This window comes from Chiloscyllium punctatum, chromosome 4 (genome assembly GCF_047496795.1).
Source record: "Chiloscyllium punctatum isolate Juve2018m chromosome 4, sChiPun1.3, whole genome shotgun sequence".
Taxonomy (NCBI): Eukaryota; Metazoa; Chordata; class Chondrichthyes; order Orectolobiformes; family Hemiscylliidae; genus Chiloscyllium; species Chiloscyllium punctatum.
The window spans coordinates 57,903,461-57,919,431 of NC_092742.1; the positions used below are offsets into that span (position 1 = coordinate 57,903,461).

The window sequence follows — 15,971 nt, forward strand, 5'->3', positions numbered from 1 at the left end:
AATGTATTGTTTCTTTTTTGAAATTACTTGAGCAGATATATTCTTCAGAGAAGAGGTCTTCATGACGGTTGCCATGAATTTATTGTTGATGTCCTATATCTTTTTTGTCATTTTAATAGGTGTCAAGCTGAAATCCACAAGAACTCAAACCGCATCATCAGCAGTCAAGAAAGCTGTAACCACCCAAGGGACAGAGCAGCACATCTCTGTTCCAGATTTTCAGAGCAACCAATACTTGTTTAGTCCATCACATCAGATACCATCAACATCACGTATTTCAGGCCCAATTGAAGGACAGCTTGTCCCAATGGCTATAGCTCTAGGTATGTTGAAAATTAAATTTGATTATAAGAAATGGTTATTTCTGTTCCAAAATGAAGAAGTTCAGTTTTGATCGTTGTTCTATCTCGTGTGTTCTTCCTATAATAGATTGGTTCTTCATTTTTCCAGATAATTTGGTCCACTGATGAATATGTATATATTTATCTGTAAGATGATGATAGAGTTGGAAACTCTTCCCTGCTGAGTTAGTGCCTTTACATCTTGACAAAAAGCATAAATAGATTGAATCTTTATCTTTATGGAGTTAGTATTTTGTGAAATGTTGGAATAAAAATAGACTAAAAATCATGACAACAGGCACCTGTGAAAAAGTGTGCCCATGCAATATTTTTTATAATATTAGAAGCTATCTCGAGACATTACCAGCCCTTGATCCCTAACCAAGTGTGCTTAACCCTCTGTTCCATGTTGGCCTTATTTAATTTTCTGCTATAGGTTGCTCTGTGTGTCTGAGCAGTCAGTGAAATCAGAGTACTAGAGCCTTAGCATGGCCAGGGTTTGTTGTCTATCCCTCATTATTCATGAAATACAGGGGAACGAGCCATTTGGTTACAGACTGGCTCAAAGGTAAGAGCCCAAGGGTGGAGTTGGAGGTTTGCTTTTCAGACTAGAGGCCTGTGACCAGCGGTGTAGTCACGACGATTGGTGGAAGAAAGGATGGTGTGAAACTTGAAAGGGTTCAGAAAACTCTTAAAAGGATGTTGTCAGGGTTGGAGGATTTGATCTATAAGGAGAGGCTGAATAGGCTGGGGCTGTTTTCCCTGGAGTGTTGGAGGCTGAGGGGTGACTTTGTAGATGTGGGGCATGGATAGTGTAAATAGACTTTGGTTGGGGAAGTCCAAAACTAGAGTGCAAAGATTTAGAGTGAGAGGGGAAAATTTAAAAGGTACCCAGTGGGCAGCTTCTTCATGCATAGGGTGGTGCGTGTATGGAATGAGCTGCCAGAGGAAGTGGTGGAGGCTGGTACAATGACAACATTTAGGGTAATGAGCCAAGTGCTGGCAAATGGAACTAGATTAATTTAGGATATCTGGTCGGCATGAACGAGTTGGATTGTAGGGTCTTTTTCAATGCTGTACATCTCTATGACTGAAATGAGTGAGTCTACAGGCATTCCTAGTAACTACAGGATGGTCAGTTTATCTTCAGAGGGGGGAATGTTTTTGAACTAATGATAGGAGAAAGAGGTTAACAGGTTTGAATTAATTAAGAGGAACTAGCTTGGATTTGTCAAGGAAGATTATGTTTGACTAATCTGATTGAAACTTTTTAAAAGGTAACAGGGAAGGCTGATGAAATAAATGCAGGAGGGCTTGCCTGTATAGATTTCAAGAAAGTGTTTTACAAGGTACCGCATAAAAGCCTGGTTAACAATATTGAGGTTCATGGAGTATCAGTGTCAATTTAGATTAACAATTATTGAAGGTCAGAAAATAGCATGTGGAGACTGGAAAATAATATACTCTCCAAGGGTCAATGCAAGGCTGTTGGAGTGTTTACTATAGATAAATTAATTGGATATTGAATTACAGAGTCATTTTTTCTCAAAATTTACAGGTATGAAACTTGGAAGTATGACAAGCATTAAGCATAATACTAATCAATTGACACAGGACTTGGATCGGTTTACAGACAACGGAAGATGCTGTTTACTAGAGAGAAGTGTGAGATAGTTCATTTTGACAGAAAGGGTAGAGGGAGGCAATATAGAGGTAATGGCACTGTTTTAAATAATGCAGTGATTGAAGCATCATGGGATTTATGTGCATAGATACTTGTGGGAGAGTGAGTAGCAAAGCAGTTGACATCTTTAGCTCCATAATAGATGGTGCTATGTACAAAAGAAGGAAGTTATGTGTAGTCTTTATAGAGCCCTAGTTAGGGACAACTAGAGTATCCAGTCCAATTCTGTTCACCAAACTTTAGGAAGGATGTGAAATCTTGAGAAGTTGTAGAATGGCTCCAGGGATGACAGACTTTAGCTACAAGGTTATGTTGGAGAAATTGGGGTTGTTCTCCTTGAAGCAAATTAAATTGAGAGGAGATTTGATACAAGTGTACAATATTATGAGAGGTTTAGTTAAGACAAGCCGAGGAAAGTCATTCCCGTCAGCTGATGGTACAAGGACTAGCCAACAGATATATGATTTTGAGCTGGAAATACTGAGATGTGCAAGCATTTTTTTCGTTCAGTCATGGGATGGGGGTATCACTGGCTCATCCAGCATTTATTGCCCGTTCCCAATTGCCTAGAGGACAGTTAAAAATGGGTCGAATCACATGTAAGCCAGACCTGGTAAGGATGGAGACAAAAAAACTGCAGATGCTGGAATTCAAGGTAGACAGGCAGGAGGCTGAAAGAACACAGCAAGCCAGGTAGCATCAGGAAGCGGAGAAGGCAATGTTTTGGGTGTAACTGAAGAACGGTTACACCCGAAACGTCCACTTCACCTCCTAATGCTGCCTGGCTTTCTGTGTTCTTACAGCCTCCTTTTTGTCAGACCAAGTAAGGATGTCTGCTACCTTCCCTAAAGGACACGACACTAGTGAACCAGACAGGTTTTTCTAACAATCAACAATGAATTCATTGTCATCATTAGACTCCGAATTCCAGGTTTTTAAAATTGAATTCAAACTCCACAATCTGAGGCGGCGAGATTCAAATTGGTCCCCAGAACATGATCTGGGTCTCTGGATGAACAGTCCAGTGATAATCCTACCAGGCCATCACCTCCCCAAAGCAAAAACTTTGTTGTGCAGCAAATGGTGATGACTTGGAACTTGCTACTGGTTTTATCTTTTGTGTTTCCATGATCTTCAAATGGCAGCAGAATAACATTGTAATCAAAGTTAACTTGGGCTTGAACTCTCAAACAAATGTAACAAACAGTAAACAAACAACAAAATAGTGGCAGCAGTACAGCATTTCTTTTATAGGAGTTTTTAATTATTAGCTTGCTCCTTGAATAAATAGAAGATAACAATGTGCAATTATTGCACTAAATGTTGTACCTCATTTTACAGTATTTAACAGTTCCTTTGTACGGTCCCTGTCTGGGCAATAGAAAGATTTTTGTCTCTCCAAAGTTTTCTGATAGGTATTCTGCTTCAAGTAAAACTGATGAATAAATACAGTATAAAAAATATTATAGATACAAGAAATCTGAAATAAAGACTTAAAGTGCTGGAAATACTCAATTCCTTTGACAACATCTGTGGAAAAGAAAATTAGAACTCACAAAAGTTAGAAATACGAGAGGTAGTGGAAAAGAGATGACAAAAAAGGGAAGATCTTTGATGGAGTAGAAAATGGGAGTAATTAAATGACAAAGAGGATCATCATATAAGTCAAAAAGAGTTGATAATGATACTAGTTAAGACAGAAATGATGGATCTAGAGCAACAACAGGTTTCCACCAATGTCTCATGTACTGATGTCCATGTTTTGAGTTTGACAATAAAAGACTTTCTGAGATTTACAACGTTTTATTGTATATCCTAGTTTAGCATATGCATCAGTTCTGCATTTCCCTGTCCAAAAGCCCACCACATTCTGGATGAACTCCACTCTTAAATACAAAATCTTAATGAACATTACTGACACTCAATTAACTTTGGAGCTGTTGTGTTTGAGCCTTAAAGGGACCTGCATTTCTAACTCTGACAGACTTCTTTTCATTTATAGAAAGGTTGTGTTTATTCAGGGGTATATAGGTCTAAAAACACAATTTCAGATTCTCACTATCAGATACTTCCTTCTTCAAGAATCTTCAGAAATCTTTCTGTAGATACATTCATCTTACTGAAACATTCAAATGTTGATTATGCGTATCTACCCACCTTTGATTTATGGTTTCTTTCTTCTCTTTAAACTGCCTGTATCTATCATAGGCCTTTTGCAAGGTTTGTGAAGGTTTGCAGCTCAGGTTGAGATTTAGGGTATAGGTTTGCTCGCTGAGCTGTAGGTTTGATATCCAGCTGTTTCGTTACATGGCTAGGTAACATCATCAGTGGCGACCTCCAAGTGAAGTGAAGCTGTTGTCTCCTGCTTTCTATTTATATCTTTCTCCTGGATGGGGTTCCTGGGGTTTGTGGTGATGTCATTTCCTGTTCGTTTTCTGAGGGGTTGATAGATGGCAACTAGGTCTATGTGTTTGTTTATAGCGTGTGGTTGGAGTGCCAGGCCTCTAGGAATTCTCTGTCTTTGCTTAGCCTGTCCCAGGATAGATGTGTTGTCCCAGTCGAAAAGGTGGCTTCTTTTTTATCCGTGCGTAGGGCTACGAGGGAGAGAGGGTCGTGTCTTTTTGTGGCTAGCTGGTGTTCGTGTATCCTGATGGCTAACTTTCTTCCTGTTTGTCCTACGTAATGTTTGTGGCAGTCCTTGCAAGGAATTTTGTAGATGACATTGGTTTTGTCCATGGGATGTACAGGGTCTTTTAAATTTGTTAGTTTTTGTTTGAGAGTGTTGGTGGGTTTGTGTGCTACTAGGATTCAGAGGGGTCTTAGTAGTCTGGCTGTCATTTCTGAAACTTCTTTGATGTATGGTAAGGTGGTTAGGGTTTCTGGCTGTGTTTGGTCTGCTTGTCATGGTTTGTTCTTGAGGAATCTGCGCACTGTATTTTTTGAGTATCCGTTCTTCTTGAATATGTCGTATAGGTGGTTCTCCTCTGTTTTGCGTAGTTTGTCTGTGCTGTAGTGGCACTCCAACCACAACGCCATAAACAAACACATAGACCTAGATGCCATCTATCAACCCCTCAGAAAATGAACAGGAAATGACATCACCACAAACCCCAGGAACCCCATCCAGGAGAAAGATATAAATAGAAAGCAGGAGACAGTAGCTTCGCTTCACTTGGAGGTTGCCACTGATGATGTTACCTAGCCAGGTAACGAAACATCTGGATATCAAACCTACAGCTCAGCGAGCAAACCTACACCCTATATCATAGGCCTTTATTCACTTGTGCTTTTTGTGTAAAATGTACATTAAAGCCCAATTATCTGTGTAATATTGTATTGGTATTGTTCTTTCAGGGTGCTGTTCCCCACTCTTATTTATCTTTGCCTCACATGCCAGGGGCAGTTTTTCCCATTTTGTTCCTCACAAGGAATATCACAAATTCTCCAGTGCTGGGATTTTATTTTTAAGCTTGATTCTCTCTCAAGGTGTATTCCATCTTTGGTTTGTTTCATGGCCAAATTAAGTTGCAGCACATGATGTGGTGCATCTGGTCTCGTTTGTCTGTCAAGACTGAAAAATGTGTTGCTGGAAAAACGCAGCAGGTCAGGCAGCATCCAAGGAGCAGGAGAATTGACGTTTCGGGCATAAGCCCTTCAGGAATGAGGAGGGTGTGCCAAGCAGGCTAAGATAAAAGATAGGGAGGAGGGACTTGGGGGAGGGGCGTTGGGAATGCGATAGGTGGAAGGAGGTTAAGGTGAGGATGATAGGCCGGAGACGGGGTGGGGGCGGAGAGATCGGGAAGAAGATTGCAGGTCAAGAAGGCGGTGCTGAGTCCGAGGGTTGGGACTGAGGTAAGGTGGGGGGGGAGGGGAAATGAGGAAGCTGGAGAAATCTGCATTCATCCCTTGTGGTTAGAGGGTCCCTAGGCGGAAGATGAGGCGCTCTTCCTCCAGGCATCATGTTGCCATAGTCTGACGATGGAGGAGGCCAAGGACCTGCTTGTCCTAGGCGGAGTGGGAAGGGGAGTTAAAGTGTTCAGCCACAAGGCGGTTGGGTTGGTTGGTGCGGGTGTCCCAGAGGTGTTCTCTGAAACGTTCCGCAAGTAGGCGGCCTGTCTCCCCAATGTAGAGGAGACCACATCGGGTGCAGCGGATGCAGTAAATGATGTGTGTGGAGGTGCAGGTGAATTTGTGACGGATATGGAAGGATCCCTTGGAGGGAAGTGAGGGGGGAGGTGTGGGCGCAAGTTTTGCATTTCTTGCAGTTGCAGGGGAAGGTGCTGGGAGTGGAGGTTGGGTTGGTGGGGGGTGTGGACCTGACAAGGGAGTCGCAGAGGGAGTGGTCTTTCCGGAACGCTGATAGGGGAGGGGAGGGAAATATATCTTTGGTGGTGGGGTCTGTTTGGAGGGGGCGGAAATGTCGAAGGATGATACAATGTATCTGGAGGTTGGTGGGGTGGTAGGTGAGGACCAGTGGGGTTCTGTCCTGGTGGCGATTGGAGGAGCGGGGTTCAAGGGCAAAGGAGTGGGAAGTGGAGGAGATGTGGTGGAGAGCATCGTCAACCACGTCTGACGGGAAATTGCGATCTTTGAAGAAGGAGGCCATCTGGGTTGTTCAGTATTGGAATTGGTCCTCCTGGGAGCAGATGCGGCGGAGGCGAAGGAATTGGGAATATGGGATGGCATTTTTACAGGGGACAGGGTGGGAGGAGGTTGGTTTATAGTGAATGTCCGTGTTGAGTCGGTCGCCCGAGATAGAAATGGAGAGGTCTAGGAAGGGGAGGGAGGAGTCTGAGACGGTCCAGGTAAATTTGAGGTCGGGGTGGAAGGTGTTAGTAAAGTGGATGAACTGTTCAACCTCTTCGTGGGAGCACGAGGTAGCACCGATACAGTCATCGACATAGCGGAGGAAAAGGTGGGGTTGGTGCCAATGTAGCTGCGGAAGATGGACTGTTCCACATATCCGACGAAGAGGCAGGCATAGCTGGGGCCCATGCGGGTGCCCATGGCTACTCCTTTGGTTTGGAGGAAGTGGGAGGATTGGAAAAGGGAACTTGTTCAGTGTGAGGACCAGTTCAGTCAGTCGAAGAAGGGTGTCAGTTGAAGGGTACTGGTTGGGTCTGCGGGAAAGGAGGAAGCGGAGGGCTTTGAGACTTTCGTGATGGGGGATGGAGGTGTATAGGGACTGGATGGCCATGGTGCAGATAAGGCGTTGGGGGCCAGGGAAGCGAAAATCATGGAAGAGGTGGAGGGCGTGGGTGGTGTCCCGAACATAGGTGAGGAGTTCTTGGACTAAGGGGGACAGGACCGTGTTGAGGTATGCAGAGATGAGTTTGGTGGGGCAGGAGCAGGCTGAGACAATGGGTTGGCCGGGGCAGTCAGGTTTGTGGATTTTGGGCAGGAGGTAGGAACGGGCGGTGCGGGGTTGTGGGGTTTATGAGGTTGGAGGCGGTGGATGGGAGATCCCCTGAGGTAATGAGGTTATGGATGGTCTGGGAGATGATGGTTTGGTGGTGGGAGGTGGGGTCATGGTCAAGCCTCCTCCATCGCCAGACCATGGCAACACGTCGCCTGGAGGAAGAGCGCCTCATCTTTTGCCTAGGAACCCTCCAACCACAAGGGATGAATGCAGATTTCTCCAGCTTCCTCATTTCCCCTCCCCCCACCTTATCTCAGTCCCAACCCTCGGACTCAGCACTGCCTTCTTGACCTACAATCTTCTTCCCGACCTCTCCATCCCCACCCCGTCTCCAGCCCATCACCCTCACCTTAACCTCTTTCCATCTATCGCATTCTCAACGCCCCTCCCCCAAGTCCCTCCTCCCTACCTTTTACCTTAGCCTTCTTGGCACACCCTCCTCATTACGGAAGAAGGGCTTATGCCTGAAATGTCGATTCTCCTGCTCCTTGGATGCTGCCTGACCTGCTGCTGCGCTTTTCCAGCAACACATTTTTCAGCTCTGATCTCCAGCATCTGCAGTTCTCACTTTCTCCTGTCTGTCAAGACACCTTAGTTTTTTCAACTCATTCTTGACAACAGCCTCATCTTTGTGCTCATATAGGTATAATTAATTGCAATAGGATTAACATTTTTTAAGTAAGATTCTTGGTATAGAATTACATTTGTCTCACCATGCTTAATTTTCAATCCTACATAATTTGAAAAGTCCAGAAGCTTGACTGCCAATTTTGAATTCCTTCATAATTTGGTAGATATTCTTTTCTTCAAAGTAATTGGTGCTGCCCACCAAAAACTGTCTACATGCATCATAAGGATGCCCAGACATTTTCAACTATAATGGCAATAGAACATTGCCAGATCCATTTTCAGTTATGAACGTTCCTTAAAGTTAACATGTCTTCAGTGAAAATATCACACCAGAAAAGCACCATTTAATCCATAAAGACATTTATGCAATTTACAGAACTTTCTCTCTATTCCTATTGCTACAGTTGCAGGCTGTATGAATTTTCCTGTTGGTCAGTTTACAATGAAGGAATGAAAACAAAAAAATGCTGGAACTCCCATTGGGTCAGTCAGCATTCATGGAGGGAGAGCAAGCTAATATTTTGTGACTGGATAACTCTTCATCAGAGCTCTTTCTAAAGATGCTGCCAAACCTACTGTGATTTCCAACATTTTTTTGGTTTTCAGTGCAGATTCCAGCATCAGCAGTAATTTGCACTTACCCTGAAGGAATGCTGCATTGATATCCAAGAAAATGCCAGTAAAATGGCTAAAAAGTTGTTCAAAATTATCTTCTCAGCAATAAGAGAATATAATTTTGGTATTTGTTCCCCACAGGATTGCGTTTTCATGTTCTTTACAATCCGTGCATGAGTCAATATGTGTACCCTGAGCACTAATTCCTACCCCTGGTGCTTCACAGTTGTAAAATTCATGCATGCAAAGTATATGGTGCCTTATCATCAACACTTCTCCCAATTCTGAGTTTGACTATTCATAACTTATCTCCAGTATTCATGAAGAATGTGCCTTTATAGTTTGATACCTTTTTTGTATTATGTAAGGTTTCCTCTCATGTCAAGTTTTTCTAGTCCTTTTCCTCTTGTCCTTCTCTGTTGTAATAAACCATATCACTAAATCTGAAATCTTGACAGAATGAAGCAATGTTTCAACACTCTGCTAATGATTTCTGATTCCTTAGCTTTAAAAAACTGTTTTCCTACAATCATGTAACACATTTAGGTGAATGCAAAAAAATCAAGCTGATCATTCTTACTTGAGAGTCGTCATGCTGTATTGAAGGCAATTTTAAACTCTGTCAGCATCTCTAAGCAATTTTTTGCATGTACAGCCCATGCCAATACTGTTCGTAACTTACAGTTTATCTGATCTTCCAGTATTTTGTGCAACACTTCATTAGTTCATTCAACTCATGGGTTCTTTCATACAAGCCATTTCTGAACAAACTTTCTGCGCTAATATGCATATTATAAAATTAAAGTTCTCACTCAAGTCCTGAAATCTATCATTACAACTTCACCTCTACTAACTGTTCAGCACTTTGTTGCTGACCCACTTTTCCACAACTTTGTACACTACAGTCCAACTTATCTTGGATTTCCTACAACAAAAACAGAAATTGCTGGAAAAGCTCAGCAGGTCTGGCAGCATCTGTAGTGAGAAATCAGTTAACATTTCATTAACTCTGATTTCCATATCTGAGGAAGGGTTACTGGGCCTAAAACATTGACACTGATATGCTGCCAGACGTGTTGAGTTTTTCCAGCAGTTTCTGATTTCCATCATCCACAGTTCTTTTGGTTTTTATTCACCTCATCTACAAAATGTAATAGAAAGACACTCCAATCTTTGCCCCATTTCTTCAGATCTATGGCTACTACTACATTAAATTTGGAGGCTAAAAGATCACTTACGAATGGTCGTGATGTATTTCAATATTTAGTATTACAAGGTGATCTGTTCTACATTTTGTACATCCACAACTACAACATCATTTAACAGGAGCTTCAATTTTTGCAAGGAGGAATGAGCTAGTTTTTTTAATGCAGTTTCCATATACTGTAATCCTTGTCTTACAAGACAGACTTCTATCTGCAGCAGTCAATAACACCTCTTGATGAAAAAGTCCAGATTCCCTCAACCTAATACAATGATATCAGTATCCTGTGAATTTCCGGTTTAGCACTTTACAAATACAAATGTTTATCATTTTTCATGTCCAAATGCATTTTTGCTTTTATAATCGAAGCTTACTCAGTAATAATGGCATGTCATTCAGAATGAAATCTGTACTTATGAAATGATACAGTCCTTTCACCAGGGAAAACCACTCTCTTTAAAATTGATAACAAATTGTCATCCCAAATTGAACATGGAAAAAGTTTTAATAATCTTTGATCCTATTTTTGTCTGTTTTGTCCCAGGTTTCCAATTGTTAGTTCAGCAATTGACATCAAACACATTTGCGGTTCAGTCACTATCTGATACAGCAGAATTGACTAAATCATCAACTAAGAGATTCGTGGGTCTACCTAAATCTTTGGCCACTAACACAACATTTTCTTGCTGTTCATTTATATAATATTTATCCACAGACCATCTGTTTTATGTGTTGTTTCCAGTACTAGATTCCTTATTTTTGGACAATTTCTGACAGAGCAGTATCTAGAATCACAGGGGAACCATTTATTAATTATACCTCAAAGGATTTATGGGGTTGATTTACTGTCGATTGTCACCCCAAATACCCCAAATCCTGTATGTTTCCTCATTCAGAAACCAATTAAAGGTACAATCTCCTGCAAAACATCTTTCAAAAATTCCATCCTCATACAGATATCTGAAACTTTGAGAGACAATATCATTACAGTTTTCCATGCTCTGTATCAGTGCACAACGCACATCATGTCCTGTGAAGGTAGCTGGAAACAATTGTCTCCCTGAAAATGTTTTTAGGGCAGAACTCTTTGTTCAGAAGAGAGAGTTGCTCCCATGAAATTGAGCACCCATCAGATCAAATGCCGATCTGTTTGTAAGATTTGTTCATAATCCAATAGATAAAACACGAGCACAGACTCTGGAATTCCTAAATTGAGTTTCTTCAGCCTTTGACATAACCTTTCGAACTCCATGAGATATTCTTCTGTGAACTGAAATTCCATCTTACTAAATACAGCAAATATTGATCAGTTATTCTTTTTGTTAAATACCGAAAGTACTGCAGATGCTGTAAAACAGAAACAAAAATAGAGATTGCTGGAAAAGCTCAGTAAGTCTGATAGCACCTGTGGAGAGAAATCAGTTAATGTTTCAAGTCGAGTGACCCTTCTTCAACCTGAAACATTAACTCTGGTTTCTCTCCACAAATGCTACCAGACCTACTGAGCTTTTCCAGCAAGCTCTATTTTTGATCCTTTTTGTAAATTCTGTCTATAAAACATTTTGGAAACTCAAATTAGAATTTTCAATTCCTCTTTGGTATCCAGCTCTGTTACATCCAGTTCTAAAAATATTTTCGACTTTATTCCTTCCTACCTTTCTGCTTCTTGTTCAGAAAAAGCAACTTGAATCCAAATTTCCACTTCATTCTTCCCCTACCTATATTGCTGCAATTCCAACAACAATGATGGATAATCATAATTTGTGATCCTGTAGTGTGACTCAGCCATTTCACTTCAAAAGCCACTGGGAATTTTGTTTCTGCTATAAACAAGAATTACCTCATTTTTAATCTTCCGACCTCTGTCTGAGTATTAAAGATACTGCATTTATAACTCTTGACAGTTCCTGGAAGGATTGAAGAGCCTGTGGTAAGGGGAATGATGGGCTGGGTTTTGTAGAGCAGGCAGCAAAGGACAAAGGACACAGACAGTAGTGTTTTTGATGAGGTCAGGATTACAAAGGGAAAATGTAAGAGTCCAGCTCAGAGTGCAATACAATAGACAAGTCTAGAACAAATAATAGTGTGGATAAGAAGCAAAATATTGGTGGAATGACGTTTAGGTGAATTGCTCCTTTGGACCACCAAATACAGGCAATAGGTCAAAGAGCTTTCTTCTATGCTATAACCATTCTGTGACAATTATTTTCCAGACTAGCAATTACTGTTTTAATTATTAACATATTTTTGGATCCTCCACTGGCCTATCTTCCTTTCCCTATAACTTTCTCTAGCCCTATGACCCTCTGAGATCACTGTGTGTCTCCAAGTCTGCTTTCTTAAGTATAATTTTTATCACTCCACAATTGGTGGCTGTGTCTGCAGTTGCCTGATCTGTAAATGCTAGAAATCCCTCCCAAAGCTTCCCCACACCTCTAACTTTCCATGTCAAAACTAGCTCTTTGACCAAATTTTTGGTTCCTTCTCCTAATATCTCCCTACGTGATTCTAAGTTTGATAACATTGTTGTTAAGTGACTGATATATCGTACAACATTTTAAACGTTATAAAAATGCAAGTTGCAGGTATCATGTCCATAACCACATTTCTGGTTCAACCATAGAAGAAAGTAGGAACCTGAATTTAGGTTATAAAATGAACAGCAGCTTTCATGAAAGCTAAGATCTGTTGGTCACTGATGGTTTAGTGGGTAAATACATCATCCATGATACTGAACCACAAAGACAGAAATATGTCATCTAAAGGTTGCTAAATATGATATCAAGTGTACAATCCAATAGTCATTGCTAGTTGTAGAAAGCCAGCCGTGCAGTGCTTTGGTGCATATCTTATGCAGATAAATAATGTGGAACTAGAGTGTTTAGCTGAGCTCTGTTGAGGCTGTGATCCCATTAAATATACTGGTGAAATGCAGCTAGTTCCAGCTAATGCTGTGCCATTGAAGGTCATTCAGCTACCCTGCTGGCGAGCATCATTGAAGAAGCATTGAACTTTAGTCCCTGCATTAATAAGAAGGCTCCCTGTACATACACTCAAAATTCATAAAGGGCATTGGAAGCAAATGAAGCTTTAAGTGAAGAATATTAGAGGAGGCACGTTGAAATGCCAAATGAGATACTAATGGCAAATGTTTACGAGTAAGAAATCCTTGCATTATTAATTCCTTTTGTACTTAAGAATTTTATTGCCGATGAATGCATATTAAATTGTACCTTTGTAATTCAGGACCAGTTAAAATCTTTAAAAGAGATATCTTTTTCTTTAGTTTCCACAGTTTGTCATTTTCCTGAAGTTAAAACCTGAATAAAGATTCATATTCAGGGAATTTATTTTGGTTAGTAACAATTTAAGCTTCGGAACAAGTCATAATTACATTTTGTATGTTGTCATCTGCACTAAATGTGTCAAACTTCCTGCATACATATGAGTACATGTACAATTGTGGATTTATTCATGGCATTCCAGTACACTCAGAAGAGGAATTAAATTAAGTTATTCTAAATGGTTCTAAGGCTATAGGGAAAAAGCAGGAAAGTAAGATTATCTAGGAAAGAACAGGAAACTGGAAGTGTAAAAAGTAACCCCTCAGAAGTGACCAAGTTCAACAACAAGATCCTCTCTCCTCTAACTATTAAGTTTAAATTCTTTATTTTGAAAGCAACATCAATTACCTTTTGGGGAAAAAAATGTAACCACAGGGATTTTAGCGTTTAGACTGGACAATTAACATTATTTTGTCTCACAATTGTCAACATTATTTATTTCTTACTAACAAGTGTTCATGTTTTACTTGACCTATTAAGCACTGAATGAATGTTTTCGATATAGCTGCATATATTATTAGTGCTACATATCGCAGTGATGGTGAGCACACACAAACAGCTGTGATGCAACAGAATGGAATGGAAGCTGCCTGGAGCAAAGATGGTATTGCCCATACCATCACATGACAGGGCTGAGTCAAATTCCTGCGTCAGCTCACTGAAATCAATGGATATTTTTCCACTGGTGTAAAAATCACTAAAAGCATTTCAGAATGACAAGGACGTTAGATAATTGCTAGAACATTTTCAAGTAATGACAAAAAACCTTTAGTATCCTCAGACTCATATATGTCACTGGGTTGTCTCACTTTTATTATTTTGGATAAGTTGAAAAATTAACATTTGTTTAAGGAGCAACTACAATTCATGGAAGGAATTGATTCACATGGAAAAAATAAGCTTAAGACTCTTTTACTTCATTGTACTGCCATGGGAGTTTTGACTCAGTCCAATAGTATGATTAATTGGACAATGCCATCTTTGTTCCAGGCAGCCACCATTCCATTTTGTTGCATCACTGCTGTTTCAGTATATGCACGGTGCCATTGACAATAAAAGCAGCTATTCAGACTGGCCAAGATAATATTTTAGAATTTTCTTTCAACAATCATAGTGGGTAAGCGGTCATTCAGCCCATCGAGTACACACCAGCTCTCTGAAGAGCATCCCACCAAGCCACCCCCACCCCATCCCCGTGACCCCACATATCCCAAGGCTAATCCACCTAACCTGCGTATCTTTGGATGTGGGAGGAGATCGGAGCACTCGGAGGAAACCCACATAGAGACTGGGAGTGTGTGCAAACTCCACACAAATAGTAATCTAAGGCTGGAATTGAACTTGGGTCCCTTGTGATGTGAGGCAGCAGCGCAAACCATCTTTATCCAATGACAAAAAGAAATGGCCTTTGTATTATTTGATTTTTTTTTAAAAGGGGATGAACTATTATATTCTGTTTTTGTTTCTGATTTACAGCATCCATAGTTTTTTGATTTTTATGAACCATTTTAATTGTACAGAATATTTTGTATATTTTTCACTAAACCTTTCTAAAAGCTGTAAGCTCAGAGTGGCAAAGCTAAATTAAATAAACATAAAAATGAATAATTTAAAAATTGTGCAATCATAGATTCATACAGCACGGAAATAGATCCTTCACTTCCACTTATTCACACCTTGTCCTATTTGGCAGTATTTGGCCCATATCTCTCTAAACCCTTCCTATTCATATATCCAGATGCCTTTTAAATGTTGTAATTGTACATTCCTCCACCACTTCCTCTGGCAGCTTGTTCCATACTCACCACACTCTGCATGAAAAAGTTACCTCTCAGGACCTTTTTAAATTTTTCCTCTCTCACTTTAAATCTGTGTCCTCTAGTTGAGGACTCTTCCACCGAGGAAAAAGATCTATCTGCAATGCAGTCAGGTTATCATTAGCTTGCAGTCGCCACAATGACACTGTTGACAGTTCTGTGGTTAATGGTGGTGACAGCTTTCAGGCAGCCATCTCCTGACATAATGAAACACTTGATTTATTATTTTGTGACAGGCTATATTAGATATTAAAACAATGTGCTGCCTCCATAGAAAGCTAGGAAATAACCATTATGAATCATGCTGCATTACTATTAGATAACCATGTTGCATTAAATGCAGCTTGATACCATACAGGGCAGAGAAAGACAAAACATGCCCATGGAAAAGCAGGTTTACAGTTATTGTAAAGTAATTAACTGTATTCTTACAAAGCAAAGCCTCCATAAGCCGCTATATATCCCAGTTATGTGAAATTACCCCTTCCTTGCCCTGTCTGTCGGAATGAAGTGTTGCTCCTATTAGTCATGCAGCCCAGAAACAGGACCTTCGGTCCGACTCGTCCACCCCAACCAGACAACCCACTCTGAGCTAGTCTCATTTGCCAGCATGTGGCCTATATCCCTCTCAACCCTTCCTATTCATATACCGATCCAGATATTTTTTAAATGTTGTAATTGTATCAGTCTCCACTACTTCCTCTGGCAGCTCATTCTGTACACGCACCACTCTCTGCATGGAAACGTTATCCCTCAGGTCCTTCTTAAGTCTGTTGAGGGTAGTTTTTTTCTGGCTTTGGTGTAGTTATACATATAGAAGTCATTGATTTAAATCAAGAAAGAAGACTTATTTTAATAACATCGCTGCACCTAATTATAATAGCTAATCCAATTGTTTTTCTACTCATTCACTTCAA

At 40.6% G+C, this 15,971-nt stretch overlaps 1 protein-coding gene across 6 annotated transcripts in view; it reads left to right on the plus strand.

The window, feature by feature from the left end:
• Positions 1–15,971, plus strand: part of kiaa0586 (KIAA0586 ortholog) — a 521,487-nt gene that overhangs the window by 300,623 nt on the left and 204,893 nt on the right. For all 6 annotated transcript variants that reach the window (XM_072568823.1, XM_072568824.1, XM_072568825.1 and 3 more), the window contains exon 17: positions 120–323. In XM_072568823.1, coding sequence (XP_072424924.1) covers positions 120–323 — 204 coding nt within the window. The remainder of the gene's footprint in view (positions 1–119; positions 324–15,971) is intronic.